The sequence below is a fragment of the Acomys russatus genome, chromosome 5, assembly GCF_903995435.1.
Source record: "Acomys russatus chromosome 5, mAcoRus1.1, whole genome shotgun sequence".
Taxonomy (NCBI): Eukaryota; Metazoa; Chordata; class Mammalia; order Rodentia; family Muridae; genus Acomys; species Acomys russatus.
Genome location: NC_067141.1, coordinates 54,022,041 through 54,047,155, shown reverse-complemented (window position 1 = coordinate 54,047,155; position 25,115 = coordinate 54,022,041). Strand labels below are relative to the sequence as shown.

Below are 25,115 nucleotides of genomic sequence, written 5' to 3'. Positions count from 1 at the left end.
TCACAACAGATGTTTATTTCTTATTTGGCATAAGCTATTGTTGCAATTTTCTTGGCTTTTTTTTCATTAAGAATTTCTGAATGAATGATACCTTTTCAAGAATTGTGCATTTAAAGATTTTTTAAAAATCAAGATAACTAATGGTCTGTATTATGACCCAATATTCATAGTTATAAATAATTATATTAATAGGAGAGTAACAATTTCTTACCAAAAAATCTACCTTTGGACATGGCAACAGAATAAAAGCATGCCCTTGTTTTCACTTCAGATGGCCAGCAACCCCTGCGCCAGGTAGCATCCTGGACCAACTTTGATTATCAGCTAGCAGTTATTGGATAGCAAACATTCAAGATCATAACTTACTGCTGAAGTAACTTGGGAAGAGAAGAAAACCAGAATTGAAACCATGGCAAAGATGCCTAGAGTTGGTTCGGCATCCCCTCCAGATGGGGGCTGGGGCTGGATGATTGTGGCTGGCTGCTTCCTTGTCACCATCTGCACCCGGGCGGTCACCAGGTAAGTGGGCCATTCTTGATTCGTTAAGGATGACCTTGGGTCATTTCATGTGCTGCTTATGTATCTTTTCCTTTGGGAGTTATGATAGAACAATGCTGCAGTGCCCTAGATACTGGTCTATTCTCTTATATGTGATATGTGTTAGGACACTTAGGGGTTTTTGCATGCTGGACAATATCTAATCCAGACATCTGTCTTTATGAGTAGCTTACAAAATGTGTAAGTGCATGATACACATTTCTTTCCACTCTTCATATGGCACCCATTTTTTTAAACCTGAAACACACAAAATCACGCTGTATGAAATACCATGGGAATTGCCCTGATTTTTTAATTAGAGGAGGAATTTTTTTCTGTATGGTATTTTCATAAAGAGATCAGTTTTCCATTATGATAGGCAGATTTGGGCCCAGGGGTCCCGCTCAAACTAAGGCACCAGCCAAGGACAATACAGGCGGTAAACTTTAAACCCCTACCCAGATCTAGCCAATGGTCAGAACAGTCTCCACAGTTGAGTGGAGAGTGGGGTATGACTTTCTCACGTACTCTGGTGCCTCACATTTGACCATGTCCCCTGGAGGGGGAGACCTGGTGGCACTCAGAGGAAGGACAGCAGGTTACCGAGAAGAGACTTGATACCCTATGAGCATATACAGGGGGAGGTAATCCCCCTCAGGAACAGTCATAGGGGAGGGGAATAATGGGAAAATGGGAGGGAGGGAAGAATGGGAGGATACAAGGGATGGGATAAACATTGAGATGTAACAAGAATAAATTAATAAAAAAAAAGAGATCAGTTTTCTAGGGATTTTAAAGAATAGTAAAATGCATGGTCTAAAAGATCAAATTAGAAGAAGCTGAGCCAGCTACAGGGATATATACGATGATCTTTATAAGTCTATTTTTCTTGTATATAATATATCAATGAGAAACCTTAATTGGGATAAGTATTAATTACTAAGATGTAATGGAGCTGAGTGTTCTGGCACATGCCTGTGAACCCAGCACTCAGGGAGGCAGAGGCAGGCGGATCTCTGTGAGTTCAAGGCCAGCCTGGTCTACAAAGTGAGTCCAGGACAACCAGGGCTGTTATACAGAAAAACCATGTCTCAAAAAAACAAAAACAAAAAGATGTTGTAGTGGAAACAATTGAATCCATGATTTATAACCCATACATGAGAAAACACGATGTCAGGAGCCTATAGTTTGCAATATATCTTCAAGCCTTCTGTATAGGAATAAGAAAAAAAATCTTCCCTGGACTGAAGTATGGTCATGGAGTTTATACAGGCTTGTGAGCACATTGTAGTTGAAGTCATGCTGTACAGGGTTAGAATCTATATCCTCTCAGGAGGGAAGCTATGGACTTAAGAAAGCCCTGGAAAACCCTTTTGCTTGTTAAGTATCCAGACCGGGAAGCATCCAAGCCAGAACCACATTCTTCCGCTTCACTTTGTGCTTTGTGGTGGTAGTGGCTGGATTTTAGGTGAAGAAAAGCAACTATATACACACAGTGACCCTCCCATCCCCACTTTCTCATTTGATTTTCCTCCAGAGGCACAGTACATAAAATACTTAATGTCCAACTAGTTCAGTTCATGTATCTATGATTGAATGTTTGTGATATATATGCCTGTGATTGCTCTCTCCTCACTTTTGTCCTAAGGGAACTGAGTTTCTCTTCTCTGGCAATACATCCTATACAAGTACAAGAAACTATTTGCACTAATAACTTTATTTGATGATATTGTAAACGAAGACAACATTGGTATCTGTGCCTGCTAACAGATATAGTGCAAGGGTGTTTCATATTTACCACCACTAAGGCTTGTTGATTATGTGTCCTAATAAAGTATGGTTATTTTTCAAAATAATTTGATATTGATTCTGAGGTGGTCTTTTTGTACTCTGAGTGTGAGGAGGTTGTTGAATTGAAAAAGACATTGTGTGTGTGTATGTATGTGTGTGTGTGTGTGTGTGTGTGTGTGTGTAGCTTCCTATAAATAGAAACTTCCATTAGTTCCATAAGAGGAAAGTTCTAAAACCTTCCTTGCACTATAAGGAGGGGTTATGGTACAGCATTCTGCATAGTTGAGTCTTCCGGATGAGCTTGTATTTTCACAAGGTTGCCCATAGTGTTCTTGTTTGTAATACTAAGATACTTCTGTCAATCACATGTGTGAGCATTGTGATGTAGGTGAAATGGACACATCAGTCCTTGCTTAGTGACAGGGCTAAGTGACCTACACTATAGCTATCAGGACAGAGGTGAACAGGGACTTAATTTTTTAAAAATTTACCTTGTTTTTTTACTACAGCACACACACACACACACACACACACACACACAGAGAGAGAGAGAGAGAGAGAGAGAGAGAGAGAGAGAGAGAGAAATCAATATTGCTTTTTCTAGAATATAGTAAATCTTATCCTGTTCTTATAATATGCTACATTTCTGATCCCTATGCACACTTTGCAGCTTATCTTCAGTAGTATCAAGAGCAGCTGTCACATTAGACACAGATTTTTAGACTGCTTTGGTTACAGTAAGTACTCTCTGAACTTGGGCTACCTCCTATTCAAAGAACTTTCATACAATGATAATAAGTCATGGTGCCAAGGGGATATGTCTCTCTAAATTTATTTTCACAGAGGGACTCTATCCTCTTTGTTCTATTGATGATCAACCACAGGAGATATCACACCAATTCCTGTAGCAACTACTCCACATAAATGACTGTACGCACTCATTGAACTTTCTGAAAATACAAAAAGAGCTTGGAGTAGGAATATATATATATATGAATTCATTGAACTTTCTGAAACTACAAAAAGAGCAGTAAGAATATATATCTATATCTGTCTGTCTATCTATCTATCTATCTATCTATCTATCTATCTATCTATCTATCTAAAATCATGAGCTTGAAAGACCATCAGTAAATTTGTGCCTTGTCTTATTTGGTCGGGTGTTGAATCCACTGACTACCACCAAAGGTTGAAAGCCTTTTCTCTCTTTTGTAGGTTGCACTTTTAAGTTTCTATTTCAATTCATCTAACATCAGTTCCATTGATGATTATCTTACTATAAAAAAATAATTAGAAGATAATTGGTACTTACTATAACAGAAGCATTTTAAAATCTGTGTCTAATATGACAGTTGCTCTTGATGATGCTGAAGTTAGGCTACAAAGTGTGCATAGGCATCAAAAGTGTAGTATCTTCATTGAAGACACAACTTTGTGCTAGAAGCTTATAAAGTCACAGATAGATTGGCTCTCTCATGGTAGATTAATGCACAATTAAACAAGATGCAAACAAAAATACCTGTATTGACTGATGTTATATTACGTTTGATGACTTTTGGTGATAGTCAAGGGATTCAACACACTGCCAAATAAGTCAAGTCACCCATTTATGGATGGACTTTCAAGCTCCTCATGTTGGCCATGAAAAAATTAGGTTAACTTTGGTCAGTACAGAATTAAATACGATTGGCAGAGAGACAACTTCAGGCCTGGAGATTCAGGTCAGGCTTTCAACAGACGTTCTTGGAGTGAGGTCTTAAAGGATGGAAATAATTTGGCCTGGCAAAAATGTCTCAGCATGCATCAATGCCAGGCCTTCTTCACCACTCCTAACCTGCCAAACGTTCAGTCAGAAATCAGCAAAGGAGATCATGGCTGGCAGCCAAGGCAGAGTACCAGGCGGAGGTCAACAGAACGGGCCAAGAGAAGAACACACGAGCAGAATAAAGGCGGATGAGAGTGTGTGATGGTGCAGTCAGCCCAGGAATCCGATGTCACAAACCAAGAAGGAGCTAAGGGAACTGGAGATGAGAACAGAAAGAGCAAGCCAGGGCAACCTGCTTAGTGGATAACCAGCATCTACAGGACAGCCACACTTGGCTTTCCGTTGAAAAATACACCTTGAAACAAAAAGTATATTGCATTCAGATAGCAAAAACTCAAATATATTGAAAATATGAAATATTTTTCTTCTTTGCTTCTTGACTCAATTTTACTTCACAAACATGAACCTTTTTTTAAAGATCAGTCTTAAAATTAAAACAAAAATATCTTTCGACCTTGGACCAACAGACATGGACATTGCTACTTACATAAGACGGATCATTTTGGATACATTGTTCTGAACCAAATCTCCTTAATATTTTCTCCTGAGATTATTCTATATCAACAAATATAGTTCTACTCCATTGAAAAATAGTTGCTTAAAATTTTGTCATAAGCTTGTTTGTGCCTGCAATTATTTGACAAATGTTTATTGATGAAATTTTATATTATGTTCTTGTTTCTGTTGTTACAAACAATGCTATAATTATGACCCAAGTCATTTAAAGGTCCTATTTCAGCTCTAGCCTTGTACTTTGCAAAGTGTAAAGTTTAAAGTTCAACGGGCCATCAAAGCCGTCATTATTATTTATTTATGGCATCTATGTATTAATATGCATGGATTATTTCTCTTTTCCTTAAGATAGCTTTATCAAAATGCATTTTTGATGTTTAGTGTCATATTGAAGGTGTAATTACATGACTTCTCTGCATATATTGGCAACTTGAGAGGATACTTAAGAAGCATAAAAAATTGACTTAAATATTCAAACCAAACAATATTACAGGTCTAAGATTTGGGTTTTGCCTAGATTTTCAAATCAACTTAGTTGAAATAAATTTCTGGAGTTTTGCCTCTTTTTCAGATTCTTTTAAGAACAGTTGAGGTTTAAAATAAAATGACTGCTACCTTTACTGAGCACTTCCTTTGTGCTTGTTGTCATGCATTCAAATTATTTTCCTGAGGTCGTTTCCACCACAGCACAGGCTTAGTCCAGGTATATGACAGTGATTTTAACTAGCGAGCTATCCTGTCTGTGAGTCAGTTCTTGAGCAATGGTGAGATCAAGACAGCAAGCTTCTTGATCTGTTGAGTCAGACTATCCTTACGAAAGCAGTGTTGGCAGAGTGGGGCGGTGGTGGCACACACCTTTAAACCCAGCACTGGGGAGGCAGAGGCAGGCGGATCACTGTGAGTTTGAGGCCAGTCTGGTCTACAAAGCAAGTCCAAGATAGTCAAGGCTACACAGAGAAACCCTGTCTAAAAAAAAAAAAAAAAGAAAGAAAGAAACAAAGAAAGAAAAAGAAAGAAAGATAAAAGCAGTTTTGATAGAAAGTTTTGATGTTAGTAGCATTTTGTTGCTACATTTCTGTGAACGAGTCCTACCAAACCCCCAAGGACTGCAGAGGCAGCATGAGATTCTGACTTTGGTGAGTCATGCTTACAAAAGTGCTTGATTGACAGATGAAGAAATTGAGATGCCAAGAGAGCAAGAAGTTTCCTCAATAACTGTTTTTTTGTGTGTGAATGAATCTGGAGTGAGAGTTTTGCTTTCCTGACTCTTGTGGTTGCACATGCGTATCCTAAACAACAACAGCGAAGTTCATATGCATGTGTGCTCCTATTACAGTTCAATTTCTCTAAGGTGACCACTGTGTTTTAAATCCTCCACACAAGCCTTTATGATCTGGAAAGCTCTAGGGTCATTTCTCTCCTTTTTTAAAGAGGGGAAATATAACTATATTATCATCCCTTTTCATTTTATTATTTTTTTCTTTTGCAACTTGGTCCTTTTCCTGTTGAGTCACGCAACCATCTACTTTAAGTAGCAAGTGAGTAGTAGTCAAGGAAGACTTCCCGCAGCTGTAAAATGGCTGACTGCCTGCGGCTAAAAGTGGGCACTTCAAGGAGCATCATAAGGGAAAAAAACCCACAAACAAACCAACAACATTTAGAAGAGTATAAAACACAGGGAATGTGTTGAAAGAGGTAGAAAGACACTTAGAATGTACAGTGAAGCATTCAACAGTGGGCAGAAAGGAGTACGGACAGAAAAAGACCAGATCATTCGGCCTCATCAGTCAGGCTGAGATGTTGAAGATGCCAGGATCTGATCTGTGTTTGAGGAAGGCCACTCGGGCCCCTGTTTGCAGAATATACTGAAATCAGCCAAGTATGAATTTAGAAACAGCAGTTAGGAGCTTTGAGCTACAGTTGAGGACAAAGGTGCTGGCATCAATTATGAGCAATAAAGGAGGATTGAGACCCAAGAGGCATTTGAACGCTCTGGAGAGGGATTGGAAAACCTGATGATTAGATCACTTGTTGTCAGCCAGGCTCATTTTAGTTTCCAAGGCCTATTGGCGATGTCTGGAGACATTTGGAGCAGAGGTTGGAAATGCTAAGCGCCCTGCCTGCCACACAGGACAAATCCCTGTGGGCTTTTGCAGCCCAAGTCAATAGTGTTCTACCAAGAATCCTTGGTGATGGAAAACGAGGCTGTATCTGTTGACTCACTGTTCACTTTGATGGAAAGCAGAGTAGTTAGGTGAAAAAAAAAAAAATAGGAATTATAGTAACAGACAAGAAGTGTTTTCGATGGGAAGGAATGTCACAAGATTTTTTATATTGCTTGTAGAGTATATGTATTTTTTTGTTTAATTACAAAGTTTAAATTAGCATACCAGAAATTAGATATCACTATTGCATTTCTGAACAGCATGTTTTAGTGATTCTCGCCCCAGGTCATCTCGCCCAGCTTGCTGCTATCCCTAGTTCCCTTGTGTGCTGTCCCCACCTCTTCCTCTTTTTGTGTCCTGTGTGTCCTTCTGCTCACCTTCCATCTTTCCTCAGTATCTACTTTTACCCTCTCTTGGTCTCCTTTTGAGTTTCTTTAAGGCTCTACACATACTTACATGTTTATATAAATACATATGGACAGACTAGGATCTGCGTGTGAGGAAACATGTAGCTTTTGTCTTTCTGAGTTTGGGTCGTCTTGCTTAGCATTATGCTTTTCCAGATCCAATCACTTCCTGCACATTCCCTATTTCTTTATAGCTGAAGTTCCATTGGGTATGTGCACCACATTTTTATCATCTGTTTATCAGTTCCATTTCCTTGCTCTTGTGGGTAGAGCAGCTATAAACAGTGTTGGAAGTTTGCCGACATTTGTCAGATTTTTGGCTGAGATAAGGTGCAAAGCAGTTTTAATTTGTACTTCTGTGATGACTAGGGATGATGAACTCCTAAAAAAAAAAATAGTCAATTGGTCATTTGTCATCTTCCTCTGTGTCATCATCATCACCACAGGTGACTGGAAGTGTGGGTTTTAGAATACCTTTGCCTCTTTCTGTGTTTGAACAAGTTTTGGTATAGAAAGAACACACAACGTCTCTTAGGCTATTAGATTTTTTTCTTTTGGCTCCCATGTAGTCACAGTCATGTATGTAATGCATTCCTGTGTTAGTTTTGAGTCTTTTTATTTATTTATTTATTCATTCATTCATTTATTGCATACGAGTGCTTTATCTGCAGAAGAGGGTATCAGATCGCATTATAGGTGGCTGTGAGCCACCATGTGGTTGATGGGGATTGAACTCAGGACCTCTGGAAGAGCAGGCAGCGCTCTTAACCACTGAGCCATCTCTCCAGCCCTAGTTTTGAGTCTTACTAAGTTCTCTTTGACTAGAGGCCAATCAGAATTCTGTGTTCATAAGACATCCCTAACATTCCATGTATATGGGGCAGCAAAGAGGAACAGACACACACAGGACACACGTACCCTGTTAAGCCTCTGTCCCTACATTTAACTTCAGTGATAAAATCTAATTACAAAGACATGATTATTAAGAAATGTAGATCGGTGAGAGCTGATCATTAACTAAGGTTCATGTTTTGGAATGCCAGGCTCTCTGTGACTATTTAACATGTACTCTCATGAAGCTGGCACTGTCTAACACACCTGGCCCACTCCCACTGAGCTCTCTTCATTCCCTAACCTCTCCATCACCTGTCTTCTGGAAGCAACTACAGAGGAGTAGAAGGCTAAAAATACCCATTGGCTATGGGCTTCTGCATCTTGAAGAGTTGGGATTTGGACCTATCCAAAAAAAGATAGATAACCTCTTAACCTCTGTGATCTTCTTTCTTCTATAAGCTGTCTTGAACATGGTGTCTTATTACAGCAATAGAAAAACAACTAAGGCAAATCTTTTAATGATAAGTAGGTCAGTTACAATGTTTGCCTATAGTAAATTGTTCTCTAGAGTATATCCATTTTAGTACAGCGTCATGGTCGGGTTATCAGATCACTGCCTTTGTACAAATATTAGAAATAACATTTCTAAGGCTTGTTTCTTGTAAGTTAAAATTTTTTTTAAGTTCTTCATTTTTCAAGTTTAAAGTTGTGTGTCACTTTAGAGAGGTTAGAACTGTAAAGAAAAAGAAAATATTGTTAATAATAATTACAATAAGCTATGTTCTTAACATGCTTTCTTTTTTTCCCATGACGTTGTCTTAGAGTAATGCTCTTCCTAGCTCCATGGGTTCAGTAGCCTCTCTGGTGACAGAACACATGGTCTCTGGTTCCTCAGAATGGCCACAATGGTCAACATCTGGTTTCCAACTGATCATGTCTCAGTAATTAGAATCCTTGGAAACACAACAGCTAATTAAGACAAACCTTTTAGGTTCTGATTCAATTCCATATTTATTTATCTCCTGTATAAAATGCCTGCGTTATATTTTTCAGATGTATCTCCATTTTTTTTGTGGAGTTTCAGACGTACTTTGCTCAGGATTATTCACAAACAGCATGGATCCATTCCATTGTAGACTGTATGACAATGCTCTGTGGTGAGTCTTATTTACTAAGATAAACAATTACTGGAAATTATGGAACCAAAGGTGACAATGACTTTTTTTTTGACAGTCAAGTGACACTGATATCATTATTAGTTTTCAAGTGGAAGGACTATGTTACAAGTCAGGTAAGACTGAGAAACTAGCAGATCAATCTCATCCTCAGCTAAGCCTAACAAGAATCACTGCAGGAATTGATGGCCTTGACTAATGTCAGATGGAGGAGTTTGTCAATACCCTGGGAAGGACACACATCATTGGGTTCATCTGGATGCTAAGTGTCTTAGAACATGTGATGATCTGGGGAGGAATTTCTGGGTAGAAGGCCAAATCCGATGGCCTTTTTTCATTCTCCAGTCATGTGATCATACACTGGACAGGACAGTAAGCCGTTTCTCCCATCCAGATACTAACTGAGGCCAATATTGCTCAGCTTCCAAGATTCAATGAGATGGGTACTTTCAGGGTGGTTTAAGCATAGACAACCCAGGAGCTATTTTTATATAGTCTTCTTAAATACATACCAATTCAAGTCTTGGCTTTCTTTCTGCTCCTTTACCAGAGGGCTTGAAATTCAAATCACAGATTTCATCTTCCATGAATAAGAAGAATAATGGGGGAGGACAAGAGAGCGTAGTCAATAGCTATGCATCCTTACCGCGCTTATCATTTCATTCTTCAATCTCAAATGTGCTTTCTAAGACATGGACCAAGTGTTCATGAGAATTAACACTGTGTCCATGGGAGAGGATGACAAACTTTTCTTTTTATAAAGTTTGAACCAAAATTACCAACTCGGTTTCCTAGTGAGTTTCTAAGATTACCTTAAGTTGGAACAATCCATTTCTAGCCTGAACCCACTCAATCCTTTCATAAGATAAATCCTAGGATGCTTTAAAGAAACTTTTATCTGTGGCCAGAGAGATACTCAGTGGATAAAGACTTCTGCTGCTCTTGCAGAGGACCCGGGTTCAATTCCCAGGACCCACACAGCAGCCAGCAACGATTTGTAACACCAGTTCCAGAGGGTCCAATGACCTCTTCTGATCTCTGTTGGAACCAGGAACATATGTGTACACACATATGAGCAGACAAAACAGCCATACACATAATATAAAATAAATAAATCTAAAATTCTTATCTGTTTCAGTAACAAAGGGGAAGTAATGTATTAATCAATAATTCATGATAAATTCATCTGACTCCAATCAATTCAACTTTGTTATATTTTTCTTCACTTTTAATAACTTTAACTAAGCAAAATAACATTTGTTTTTAAATGTCCAGACTTAGGAACCAGTGGGATTGTGTTGCAGGATAGTTCTTTGGTTCTAGGGTAGACTGCAAATTTTCTGAGCAAACTGAGTCTATTCTTTCAGCTGATAAGGATTAACAGAACTGTGTATTTGGGTTCTGTGTGTAGCCCATCTTCTTTTCCCTTTGAGCTGGCACTGTATTTTTAGGGTTGTGTTGTTAGCCATAGAGTTCATATCGGCAGGCTTCAGAGAATACATGAGACTCATTTCCCTTAGTGTTATCTCCTGGAGAACACTTGTGATTCTCCACAGAGCAAAAACAATGTAGTCACAATGACGGTGTAGGCTCTGGGCAGGATCAAACACTATAAACTCATGTTCTATGAAAGACTTGTCACAGGTGTGGACATGCGTTGACCTGCTTTCCAGGTTAGTTGCTATGAGAATTTAGAGCACGAACAAGACACTGCACATTTGGGACTCTTCCCTGAAGAGAATCTGCCATGTGATGGGCAGAGAACTGAACCTAACTTGTTGCAGTTGGTGTAACCTCCTCACCACATTTAGTTTAGATGACTCAAATGTTTCCGCTTTCTAGAAACCACTATGGCGGCATCCTTGAGAATTCTGCATAGTCTCCAGACACTTCCTCATTCCTATTCTCCCAGAGTTAAATATGCTAACAGCCATGGCTTTAACTGGGTAGAAGATGCTGGCCTGGTAACTGTGGGTCTCTACCATGTCTCCAGCTGTAACTTGATCAGTACAAAACTGATCATATTCAACAGATATTCAGAAAAACAGGTCTTTTGATGATTTTTTTTCCAAAAGTACTGGTGATACCATGACTTTTCTCCTTCAAAATAGAAATTCACTCATTAAGTAACCGTCATCAATACTGTTACATTGTAAAAGCAATACTGTCTATAGCACCCTTGAGCGGGTGATATGCAATTTACATAAATAATTGATCGCTTTGTAAAAAACACCCCAAGTCTGGAGAGATGGCTCAACAGTTAAGAGCATGTAAAGCAGTTAAGAAGACTTGGGTTCAGTTCCAAGCTCCCCCATGGCAGTTCACGACCTTCTGTAAATCTGGTTCTAGGGGATACAATGAACTTTTTTTTTTAAATCCCCACTGGCACCAGAAATAATGCAGGAAAACACTCATGCACATAAAAATAAAAATAAAACAAAAAAAAATCACACTCTAGTCCTGAAAGTATGACTGTAAGAAAATGAGGTAAGAATAGGCACTCAGGACTTTTAAATTCTGTCACTGCCCTGCTCCTTATTTCTGTGACTGCCAAGGGTCACGTTTCTTTAGGTCTCGGTGTCCAAAGCTATAGAATTGGTGGAGTGGGCTGGGCTTGACATTTAAAAGGTTGATGGCCCTCTTCCAGTGCCACAACACAGTGTTTTCAAAGTACCCCCAAAGCCTTTCTTGCTGTTGACCTGTTTGTTGTTTTTTTAAAGCTCCACTTGGGAGTGTTGTCAGTAACCACTTATCCTGTCAAGTGGGGATCATGCTGGGTGGCTTGCTGGCATCCACTGGTTTCATCCTGGCCTCATTTGCCACCAGCCTGAAGCACCTCTACCTCACTCTTGGAGTTCTTACAGGTAAGTAAGTACATGAGTCTGGCTTCACCTTGCTCAGGGGTTGTCAAGCACATAAACACAACAGACATTTTATAAAATGTTCTTTGGAGGTGGGGGATTCGAGACACGGTTTCCTTGTGTAGCCTTGGACTTGCTTTATAGACCAGGCTGGCCTCAAACTCACAAAGATTCGCTTGCCTATGCCTCCCTGAGTGCTGGGATTAAAGGCCTGTGCCACCATGCCCAACTAAACGCTCATTTTTCAAAAAAGCTGTGGGATATAGCTGACTTAGTTTATGGCTACCAATGAACAGTTACAGAGTCAGAAATGTGATTCCATTACCCTAGTGAACCTCACCACATTAATTTAGTCATGTGGTGAAAAATAGCTTTTGTCTTTGGCAACATCTGCCTGAGGTTCTGTACTCAGAAGGAACGATGAATTACTCAGCACAGTACCAATTTCCAGCAGTGGCCATTCTCCATCTGCCTTTGCTAAGACACTAAACACTGTGTTCAGCCCGAGCTGTCCTGGCTTTATTATGAGTATTATTATCCAATAAATGGGAATTTAAATTTACAAAAGATAGCACCTTGCCTCAGATATTCTTATATTTCTCATCATTTCCCAGTGTTATAGAATCATCACTTTAGAAAATGATGATGGGGGTGTCGAGAGTGGTGGCACACACCTTTAATCCCAGCACTTGGGAGACAGAGGCTGGTAGATCACTGTGAGTTCGAGGCTAGCCTGGTCTACAAAGTGAGTCCAAGACAGCCAAGGCTACACCGAGATACCTTGTCTCGAAAAACAAAAACAAAAACAAAAACAAACAAACAAACAAAAAGAAAATGATAGATTGTTATGGAAAGAGAAGAACATGGTCATTCCACAAACTTAAGGAGACTGCTTAGGGTCAGATGAGATTGGCTGGTGGGACACAAAGGGTGTTCTGTCATCACAGGTATGGACATGGGCAGTAGTACCCACTCCTGTCTGGGCACTGCACTATGAGTAGAGCGTGGATTAGGTCAAGAGTGTGTGTGACCTCATAGCAAGGTTTGGATCTGTCTGCTCAGGAAGGTTCACCTATCCCTAGACACTCATAGGGCCTGACTTCTAAGTTTACTAGGAAGTGGTCCAGTTTTAGCACTGAAAGTCCCACATCTGGAAACCCATAAATCTGTTCACTATCTGAACTGCAGATGGGATGGGAGCTGAAAGTGGTTCTCTTTTCTCTTCTCTGGCTTCATCAGCCTTTTGATGTGCCATGTACTATTTCACATCTACCTTTGGATGCGTTGGGGTAAATAGCCCACATGTTCTGAAACAGCCTTGAATCCTTTTAGGTTTCCTAAGTTAAGGTAAGGTAAGAAAAGCTAAAAGGCTTTTAAAATGCATTCAGAGGTATCGGTGTTTTTTCTGAAGGCCTTGAGGAATATTTCCAGTTCCATATTCTTATATAATAGTCCATAGTCTATGATGTTTCCTACCTAAGTGAAATTATTTTGCAACTTCCCTGCACTCATATATACTATTTCAGTAGAAATCCAGGGTGGCACAGAGTGTCAAAACTATGTCTTCTCAGGCAAGGAGGAGTTGAGGCAGTTACTCAGCTAATTTAACCTACAAAACCAGGTAGAGGAGAACGGCAGAGAGGGTGTAGGGAGAAGAGGGAGGGAGGAATCAGTTTCTTGGTTCAGCATTTTCCAGATTTTGCTAGTAAATTCTGGCTTAGCTTGAATAGTGACCTTTTTCCAAGTTCTTCGTTTACTTTGCTTCGAGAAATCATTTCCTTTAGTGTATTCTTCCTGAAACTCATATAGATCCTGTATTTTGCACGCTATGGATGAATAGCAGGAAGCCTAATCTTTCATCTGGGTGCAGAAACAGCTTTAAAGGGATCTCCTGCTCGTCATCCTGTTCCCAGACCATTTCCCCACTGGTCACTCACTGTGAACCAGCGCTTAGAAGGTTCTCTGTCTCCCAGGTCTTGGATTTGCACTTTGTTACTCTCCTGCAATTGCTATGGTCGGCAAGTATTTCAGCAGGCGGAAAGCCCTCGCTTACGGGATTGCCCTGTCAGGCAGTGGCATCGGCACCTTCATCCTGGCTCCTGTCGTTCAGCTCCTCATTGAACAGTTTTCCTGGCGAGGAGCCCTGCTCATCCTTGGAGGGTTCGTGCTAAACCTCTGTGTCTGTGGTGCTTTGATGCGTCCGATTGCTCTTAAGGAGGACCATTCGTGTCCAGAGAAGAATCGTGACCATGGAACTCCAAAAGAAGACTGTAAGCAGGCATCTCCCTATTCACCGTTGACCAAAGGATCGACAGGGACCCGTCTTTGCTTCTCTTTGCAGCAGGAATATGGCTTTTTACTCATGTCCGACTTCATTGTGTTAGCCGTCTCTGTTCTGTTCATGGCTTACGGCTGCAGCCCTCTCTTTGTGTACCTGGTGCCTTACGCGTTGAGTGTTGGAGTGAGCCACCATCAAGCTGCTTTCCTAATGTCCATACTCGGGGTGATTGATATTGTTGGGAACATCACATTTGGATGGCTAACTGACAGAAGGTAAAATCTGTGAAAAATACAACTACGACTGCTTTCTCCCCAAGTTTCCCCTGACCTTACCCTTGTCACACACCTACCTTTGGAGGTTAATTTTCATATCTGAAGGTGTCTTCCTTGCTGACTCGCATAGATCAGATGTGGTAAACATTTTATGTAAGAGGATATAGAGTAAACATAGTTTGGTTTTTTAGAACATATAATATTTGTCATAAATCCCTAGGGCTGCCATCACAGCACAAAAGCAGCTGTGTTCTGAGGATTATCAATGCACACTGAAATGTCAGTCTCTATTTTCTTCTGTTTGCTTTCTTTTAAAATGAAAGCAAACAAAGCAAAAAAAAAAAAAAAAAAAAAAAAAAAAAAAAAACAACCAATCAAAGGAATAAACAAAAACCAGATGAGTTACACAAAACAGATAGCAAGCTACTATATTTTCGGACTATAAGACGCACCTGACCATAAGACTCACCTAGTTTTTAGGGCAGTAAAACAAGAAAAAACAGTAAAAACAGCAATCGGACCATAGGCACATCATAATCCCCATCCCACTTCTGGGGAAAAGTGCGTCTTATGGTCTGAAAAATACGGAATGGGATTCTAATTTGTCCACTCTCATTTTAGATTGTCTAGGTTGGTGACTCTGTCTGAGCTGCACAAGGTGAGGGCAACTAAGTTTGAATGACAGATTTGATTCCAGCCCAAAGCAAATTAGTCCTCCATTGAGACAGCTGCTGCATGTCTGCTGTGGTTTTAACTAGTTCTGAATTATACCAGGGTAGCTAGTTGCAGAAAGAGGAGCTGAATCTAGTCCATGTAGGAGGGCCAGGAACAATAACACATATTGTTATTACCCATGTACTTAGATTTGCATGTGGGGTAATAATGCTTTCATGATATTGTAAGTTTAGAGACAGAATTTATAGGACCTCTACAGCAAATGATTAATTAACCTGTTTGGATGGAAGACTGCAGACTTCCACTGGTGCCTTAGGTTGAGGAATAACTTATGTTTGAGTTATGAGCTTAGAAAGCTGTTATCTCATGGCTTCTCACAAATTATGCTTTGGTAGTTAATCAGGATCTGGCTGTCATTCTCTGGCATTATTAATATAATATTTAGGACAGATCCCACTTGTTTTCTTTTGTGCTTGGCTGGAGATAAAAAAAAAAAAAGCATCTCTTGTGCTAGGCAAGACCACTGAGCCATGCCTCAGAACTTCCACATTTTAAATTAAGGGCAAAGGAAGGAGGAAGGACAAGGTCCACTGCACAGTGATGACTCAGGGAGAAGCAGCATGTAAGCTGAAGGAGGCGTGGCTAGGCACAAGACCTAAACTCTTGTGCCAGCTCTGCCCCTTGCTAGCCCATGACCCAGAGAAAATCACCTAATGCAGAGATTCTCAAGGGCAATCCATCTGTCAAACAGGTCAGTGTACTATTTGGAGGATAATGAGAGAGAGAGAAAAAAACATTTGTAATTTGACAGAGCTGACATTATACAGTCTTTCAAATAGTTGCTACCATGGATGGAGATGGAGTTACAGAGAGGGGATGTAGTGGAAGACCACTGGGGAAGTCTGCATCAAGGACTTCATCACTTTTGTGCTTCATTTTAATATCTTCATATTCCACTCCCTGTAAAATATGATCACTTGGCTTTTTGGATATCCATGATGTGCTCCATGCCAGTGACTACCATAGCTCAAAGCCCTCATATAGTAGATGCCTAGGAGAATCGTAGCCTCTTGACGTGTGCTATTATTATTCAGAGTTACCTTTACGTATATTGAGGTAGGTAACCTCATTTTATGAAGAACGAATTTTAGATTACAGTTATGCGTGCAGTGAAGTGGCAGTCTTGTACATATGTAATTTTTAGAGCAATACCACCCTATGCTTCCTAGAGACACCAAATTCATTTAAATGTGCCAGTAGAACAAGAAGTCAGTGTTGTTTGTAACAGGAGCTGGAGAGGTGGCCGGGTAGTAAAAGGCAACTTGCTACTTTTGCAGATAACAAGAGTTAGGCTCTAGCCCACCACAAGATCACAACCACTTGTAACCTCTAGTTCAGGGAATCAGGCCCTTCTGGCCTCCAACAAATAGGAAGGCATCTGTATAAAATGCTACAGTGCCTGCAGCAGCATGGCTTGGTTCAAAAATCTCTTTTATGGAATCTGTGTGTCCCGTACTCATTCTTCTTCTTCTTCTTCTTCACATCCATAGGTGTCTGAAGAGTTACCGCTATGTTTGCTACCTCTTTGCTGTGGCACTGGATGGGCTGTGCTATCTGTGTCTCCCAATGCTTCAGAGTTTCCCGTTTCTGTGCCTTTCTCTTGTACTTTTGGCTACTTTGATGGAGCCTACGTTACCTTGATCCCAGTAGTGACTGCCAGAGATAGTAGGGACCACCTCTTTGTCATCAGCACTTGGCGTGGTATACTTCCTTATGCAGTTGCCATACTTGGTGAGCCCACCCATTGCAGGTAAGTGTTCAAAGTCTGCCAGCCACTGTCGTCATACTGATGGGGAAGAAGTGAACACATGCTTATGTATACAACTCATATACCAAAAAAAATGAGAAAAAGCTTATCAAGTGAATTAGGAAAGAGTGAAAGATAATATGAATGTAATAATCACAACATCACAGTCCTACCCACATTCTTTTTTTTTTTTTTTTTTTTAATCTTTTTCCAACCCAGTAAGGATGGTAGCTTTCCTGGAAAGAGAAAACCCCAAATTAGGGTATTGATTCCAGTTCATACTAATGATAGAAGTAAAAGACTAGGCACACAGCCAAACTTTGGGGCGGAGCACAGAGAGTCTTACCAAAAAGCTGGGGAATAGAAGGACCTGGAGGGGTCAGGAGCTCCACCAGAAGATCAATGAAGCCAACAAATCTGGGTGGCAGAGGAGGTTGCTGCAGAGACTGAGGCACCAACCAAAGACCATGCATGGCTAGGACTAGACCCTCTGCTCAGATGTAGTACATAGGCAGCACAGTCTCCTTGTGGGTCCCATAATATGGGGGTAAGGACTACTTCTGACATGGACTCTGGCCCCTACATGTCGATCACTTTCCCCTGGTGGAACGGCCTTGCCAGGCCACAGAGGCAGAGGATGCAGACAGCCCAGATGAAACTTGATAGGCTGAGGTCAGATGTTAGGGGAGGGGGCTCCTGTTTCATAGGACTAGGAGAAGGAGGGAGGGCGTATGAGGGAGGGATGGTGAGATCAGGAGGCAACAATGGATGAGGATACAATCAGGATATAAAGTGAACAAAAGAAAAAAAAAGAAGTAAAAGAATAGAACATTTGTTCCAACTGTAAGTAAGTGGGGCATATTCAGAAGGAAGTCTGCTTCCGAATGGGAGCAGTGGGTGGTGAGGTGAAAAGGAGCAGGGATGGTGTGATGGCGCAGTTCTGAGTGCTGGACAGAGGACAGGGCTCCGCATTCTGTGTTTATCATTTGTATGTGCTGAGTGTTGGTAACATTCAGGTTGTTGTGCAAATGGATAACAACTAAAGTATATTTTAGAAAGTGTGATCTATAGATTTATGTCAGAGGAAATTACGATTCCATTTTAATCGTAGCTGCTTTGGTCCCACAGAAATCCACACGTCAACCAGACAATCACAAAACTATCTACAGGGAGTGTGGATGGTGGGAAACTTTGTAGATTGTGAGCTAATTTTTACACTCCATTTTGATGGATTTGAAGTGGGTGAATAGAGAAGCCATGTGCTTTCCTGGTGGATTTTTTCTTTTTTTTTTTGGCATATGAATGAATGATATTTTGAGGAAAAGTTTATAATGCTCCTTGTCAACTACAAGGCAGTTGCCTGCCAAAGTACAGCTTTACCCCCACTGAATCTCTGATCCTTGTGACTCATCTTTTTCCTATCACACAACCTGGTTGTCCTCAAATTTTGTGGCTGGCATAGAAATTGGCATTGATAGGTTGCAATGGCAAGAAAAATAAAAACAAATCTGTGGTTATAGGTATATGCATTTAAAACAATACACACCACCATGTTCCACACATGATCTTGGTCAAAAGGCCAAGAAGCAATGGCCCAAAGTCCTGATTTTCAAGTGGGATATGAGTGAAATTAGTCTTCTATTGACAAGGGCAAACTGCACTGACGCCTATCTGGTTCCTTAAAACAGAGTGTGGGATCTGGGGTCCTACTAGCATTTTGTATGTCCTCTTAGTCCCCTCTATAAATAATACCGACTTCAATAATTTGAATGATGTTTAAAGCTACAGACTATGAAATACAAATTTGAGTCTTTTTTTTAAAACCAGATTTCATGGAGTTAATAATCAATACTATTTATTGTGCAATTACCAAATACAGAGAACAATGCTAAGTCCTTCGCTTAATAATAGTAGTTATTAATTTATGTACTTCTCAGTTACTGCATGACATTTATAGGCCATCTGCTTTTTGTTCAAAGTTATGATGTTCTGTGGTCTGTTATGATTATCCTGAAAAAAATGATTAAATTTGAGAGTAGGCAAGTCCAGTAATTGAATTTTTAGTTCAGCAATGTGGTTTTGCTTTTGTTGTAGGATGGCTGGTGGACACAACGGGCAGCTATACTGCAGCATTCCTTCTCTGTGGGTTTGCCATGATATTTAGCTCCATACTGCTTGGCTTTGCCAGACTTGTAAAGAGGATGAAGAGAACACAGTTGCCATTCCTGGCCAAAGAATCAGACCCCAAGCTGCAGCTATGGACCAATGGATCAGTGGCCTACTCTGTCACAAGGGAATTAGACCAAAAAGATGAGGAATCCATGGCTACAGCTGTGTCTGCTTGCAACCTCACGTGACCAGTGTGGCCTTATCCCTGGGACTCTTCAAGGTTGATGGAGGCCACCAGATTGCTTACAGTTTGGATGTACTTTCTTTTGACAGAGTATTCCCTCCCAACAAAATTATTAATACTGTTTTGCTAACATATTTATAAGGAGGGATATACCAGTAACAAAGGAATCTGGAGTAGCCTAGAGTTTTCTCATTCAGGATTTGTACTTACTTATACAACCTAGCTCCAGTGGGGAGGGCAAGACATAGTTGATAAGGTTAGCTGTAGTTAATGGTAACTCCAATGCAGAGGCTACTGAGAAGCACTTTTGTCATCACAAAGTCCCCATCTCTCTCTCCCTCTCTGAGCGGAAGCACTGGGTGCGCTGGTGGAGAGTGATGATGCAGGGGTTGCTTGAGGGCAGAGTGTCTCAGTTTTTAGATTGGCAGTGAAGTATTTCAGACTTTTTGCAAGGCGGTGGTTAATATACAACATATTGTCTTTTTCTCAGTTTCTCAGCCAATCCGTGCCTCTTCCAGTGGGTAGACATCACTTTGAGAGTCCAAGCAATCATGAAACGCCATGGTTGGAATGGATGCTAGAGGGTGGCTGGTAGTAGAATGTTATTAGAAATCATCTTGTTGAAACAGAAAGCACTTCTGTTCAGACCATGTCCCGGAAACTCACCTCTGCTATTTCCACATACTGACTCTTAATTTGAAACAGCTCGTTCAGTGATGGAGCAGCTGCACTGTGAGATCTTTTGTGAAGTATTCTTAGGACCCCAGAAAAATCCCACCTTTTCTTCCTTTTTTCCTTCTCTTCTTCTTCTTCTTCTTCTTCTTCTTCTCCTTCTCCTTCTCCTTCTCCTTCTCCTTCTCCTTCTTCTTCTCCTTCTCCTTCTCCTTCTCCTTCTCCTTCTTCTTCTTCTTCTTCTTCTTCTTCTTCTTCTTCTTCTTCTTCTTCTTCTTCTTCTTCAGAATAGAGAGTTCTGAATTGAACTGTAGACACATTCCTGTTAGGAATTTTTAAAATGTTGACATTATTCCAATTGAGCAGTAATTGAATTCTTGAGTCAGCAGGTATCTGGTGGGAGTCATTAGATTCATCATTGTCCAAAAGAGGGCTTGGAGGTTTTCTTATCACACAGATGTTCTAAAAATGGTATTCTGCACTCACCGAGTTCCTTGTTGGATTATAATTATAAATATGACTAATTGGCTTTTTAAAAGCGTCTGTTTGTTCTTAAAAACCTAATTTTCCTGTGACTTTTCTGAATTTTCAGACTGGAGAAGAGGGCAAGGACTAAAAGGAGGAAGGGCAGGGTGGAGCCCCAAGTGTATCTCCAGCTGTTTCAAATCCACAAAATTAAGAGTCCTGAATCCCCAATCATGTCCCATCTGCAAAGAGGGTCAAGTTATGTAATTAAAGGGGGATTTTTAATTGTTCAAGAGGTTAAATACAAGTCACAAGAAACCATTTTGATTGCAAAGGCCATTTAACCTACGGTCCCCAAGAGGCCACAGAGTGGCTTTTGCCAGACATGGTGCTGGGAGAAATAACAAAGCATTAGGGGAAGTCAGAGGATGGCTGAGTCCTTGCTTGAACTGGGGCATGTTGTGTTACTTTCTTGCTTTCATAATGAGATGCTGGCTTGATTTGATGGAGAAAATGATGCTACTTCGTTGTAGCTTTTCACAGAGAAATTTGAATGCTCTGTCTTTACTCAGCCTGGGACTTTAGCTTTGAATCCATTCACTTTGTTATTTGTAATTAAAAAAGATATTTTGGGTATATCTGTAAAAATTCAAAGTTACAACGAAATACTCATTTTGGAAAAACACTTTATTTTAAGTGTCATTTTTTTAATCTTAAACATGATTAAAAAATTTACATGTTCTTATATGTATGTTTTCAAAGAATTTACTATAGTAATTTTTGTTTAATGTGATTCTATAATATAATTTCTCTATTGTGTTTTCTCTATAAAAACCTAGAATAGTGATCAAAGGTATTAAAACGTATATAAAAAATTTCAGATCCTTTGACTTTATCCATGCAATAAATTTGCACTTCAACTTTGTTGGGGCAACATTTTTAAAGAACCAGTAAGAAAGGCTGTAGGATTTGGAGTTTACAGTTTTGGCATTTATACAAAATTTTACTGTTTTTATTTTTCCCCATGTATTTAAACAATTGGTCCCAAAACCAAGGGATTTAGGGGAATGGGGCATTTTATGGAGTCAAGAGTAAAACTTTAGAGGAATGAGTCTATGCCTTAAATATTTGTTTATTCCAACTGTAAGTTCTACTTTGGAACTTACTGAGTAGGAAAACAAGAACTAATCTAGCTTTTTAGTGTACCATTCATTCCTTTGCTTAAATGATAATTTTACTAATGGATCAGATCTATTGGCTAATGTTTTCCTAGTACAAAGACAAAATAAAATGGATTTATAGTCATGTGTTTGGACCCTTTTTTTCTTAGATAAGGGACTTGGACAGATTAGAGCGTGGGCCTATCAACTTAAACATCTACCTAGACCTAAAAATGTCTTATCCCCTAAAAAACTAAGCTTAATTAAAAAGGCTAAACTATCTGGTGTTCAACCTCATCAGAGACTTGAGAAGGAATAAAACTTAATTACCTGAGTAAACCAGAAGTGCAGGTTAGCAACTTCCAAAATGAAAAAAATGACAAAGACTTTGCTGCCTGAACAGTCATCAGAAACTCTTCTGTATGTTGGAGCATCATATTCAACCTTCTGGTCCAATATAACTGACAAACATATTTGTGAGGCAGGAACTATTGAGGACTTGGTTACCCTGTTGACTCTGCCTGCATCCAAACTTGCCCATCTTTAGGCAGAATTCTGTCTGTGGGAGAAACAGGAGCATTTTGCCCAGTGGCTTGTTTACTAAATTTGAAACCATCTCCATAAGGAGGTTCTTGGATGCTCATCATCTTCTTTGAGGTAGGCTGGGTGTTGTCAGGAGTTAACCTGTCTTATTGTCAAAGAGTCTTTAAAATATTGAAAGCATCTTTAAATACCATGTTCTGTAGGTCTTGAGGCTTTTGAAGAACAATTGATCCAGCATTTCAGACTGTCCCACTCAGGACTCATATTAAGCCTGGAATTTCTCAACATTTAGAAACTTGACCACAAATGTTATTCCTAGCTTGTTTAACCATTTCCCCCAATTTCATTTGGGCCTCTACAAAGATACTATTTCACTCTAAATCAGCTGGAAGAAACCTTAAGAGATTGACGCCCATTTCCCTTAAGGGGGTGGGGGGTGTTGGGTAGGTCTTTGTTTGCTCTCTTGGGCTACAGATGCTTATTTTCATTGGGAGTTGGTTATAAGTTATTATTGGTCTTATTCAGAGAGAAAAATTAGGTTGGACTCAGGGATGTCTCTCTTTTCCTTTATCTTTCTTTTGTAGGTATGGAGATAGGGGTTGAAAAGAAAGAAGGGGAGATATAGGAGATAGGATAAAAGTAGATTATTGAATCTACCCTTCAACCTAAGGTGTTAATTGTTACTCACAAATAAGGTTATTTTTAATTCATTGTTATAGAATTTTGTATATAGATACAAAAAAAGTTTAATTTTGATACATTGATATAGAATTCAAATTTAAGATTATTCTCCACCATACATTATGTATATTTCTACTCTAATAGGAGGTATTGAACCCATACAACTCGATTATAATACAAAGTTTACTTCCAATACTTTGAAAGTGCTATTGCAGGCTATTTAGGATAATTAAGCTATACAAGCTAATTGTTAGTTGAACAAATCAGGGTCATATCAATTATTAGTCTGTTTTTATCACAAGAATAGACATCCTGAGGTTTAACAGGTAGATATGATTCTATAGATAGCGAAGGTAAAATAGTCCAGATAAGGTTACAAAGAATTTCTTACAGGCAAGACTTCCAATGGAGGAATTCGGGACACCAACCCAGCCACAATACTTTTCACCTACAAAGTGTCCTCCTACAAGATGTGCAGGGATAAAGATGAACCAGAAATTGAGGGAAATGGCCAACCAATGTATGGGTCTAGCTTAAGACCCATGCCATGAAAGGAGCCCTCTCCTGACACTTTTAATGATATCCTGCTATACTTACAAACAGGACCTAGCATTCTTGACATCAGAGAGGCTTCACCCAGAAACTGATGGAAACTGATGCAGAGACTCACAGCCAAACATTAAGTAGAGCTTGGGGGATCCTGTGGAAGAGGGGAAGGAAGTGATTGAAGGAAGTGCCGGGGGGTCAAGACACCACAACAAAACCTACAGGATCAACTAACTTAGGCCCATGGGGGCCACAGAGACTAAACTGCCGACCAGAGAGCATACACTGGACTGACCTATGTGACAGTTGTGCTGCTTGGTCTTCATGTGGGCCTCCTAACAGCATAAGCAAGGGCCATCTCTAACTCTGTTGTCTGCCTACTGGGAATAGACGAGAGAGGGATGACTGTAGTTAAGATGTAAAATTAATTGATTCATTAATAATTAAAATTTTAAAGTTGGGGCATGCCTGTAATCCCAGCACACTGGCAGGCATAAGCAGGGGAATTTTTGTGAGTTCAAGGCCAGTCTGGTCTCCAAAGTGACTCAAGGACAGCTGAGGCTACACAGAGAAACCTTGTTTCAAAAAACCAAAAGGAAAAAGTTGGTGAGATAAAGTTATAAACTAACATTTCTCTCTTACCATGGTGTATATATACTGCCAAATCTCTCTCCTGCCCCCTCTGCCTCCCCCACCCCATGATATAAAGGTGACTGCCTAATTGTCAAAGTAAACTAACTTCTAAATAGAAGTTTCAAAAGCTCACTTGTGAGAGGGTGGCACACTTTGGGATTAGCAGAGGAAGAATTCATTGTGTGCTGGAGAACATAAAGCATATTCTGGCAATTCCAATGTGGAGGCTAGTGAGATAGCAGCCAGCTCTCTTTCTTGCAGATGAGGCTGGATGTGAGGAAACATGGAGCGTAAGCTTTGTGTGACAACTCCATGTTCCAGCCGAGCCAAGAGCCATATGACAAATATTCTAGGGAAAGGGTCCAAAGGTGTCTGGAAACCTTGCTGAGACTTGGGGGCTGAGTTTGAAATCTTTAACGCATAACATTGACCTCTTGCTGTAAAAAGGAATCAAGATTTTCTCTTTTTTTTTTCTTTTTTTTAAAAATTTTTTTCTTTTTTTTTTATTAATTTATTCTTGTTACATCTCAATGTTTATCCCATCCTTGCCATCCCTTGTATCCTCCCATTCCTCCACCCCCCATTTTCCCATTATTCCCCTCCCTATGACTGTTCCTGGGGGGATTACCTCCCCCTATATATTCTCATAGGGTATCAAGTCTCTTCTTGGCTACCTGCTGTCCTTCCTCTGAGTGCCACCAGGTCTCCCCCTCCAGGGGACATGGTCAAATGTGAGGCACCAGAGTACATGAGAAAGTCATATCACACTCTCCACTCAACTGTGGAGAATATTCTGACCATAGGCTAGATCCGGGATGGCTCAGCCGTTAAAGGCTAGGCTCACAACCAAAAATATAAGATTTTTCTCTTTAAAGAGCTTCAAAAGCATAGGAAACTGGCTTACCATTGAGATGTTATG

General features: G+C 40.0%; 1 protein-coding gene across 1 annotated transcript; it reads left to right on the top strand.

Annotated features, from left to right (window-relative positions):
- The first annotated feature begins 236 nt into the window (after nt 1–236).
- On the top strand, nt 237–19,536 carry Slc16a12 (solute carrier family 16 member 12). The gene is given in 8 exon segments (XM_051146361.1): nt 237–519; nt 9,126–9,229; nt 11,968–12,111; nt 14,082–14,661; nt 16,887–16,981; nt 16,984–17,054; nt 17,056–17,146; nt 19,238–19,536. Coding segments are annotated over 8 exon segments (1,458 nt in total). The 5' UTR covers nt 237–409; the 3' UTR covers nt 19,501–19,536.
- The last annotated feature ends 5,579 nt before the right edge of the window (nt 19,537–25,115 follow it).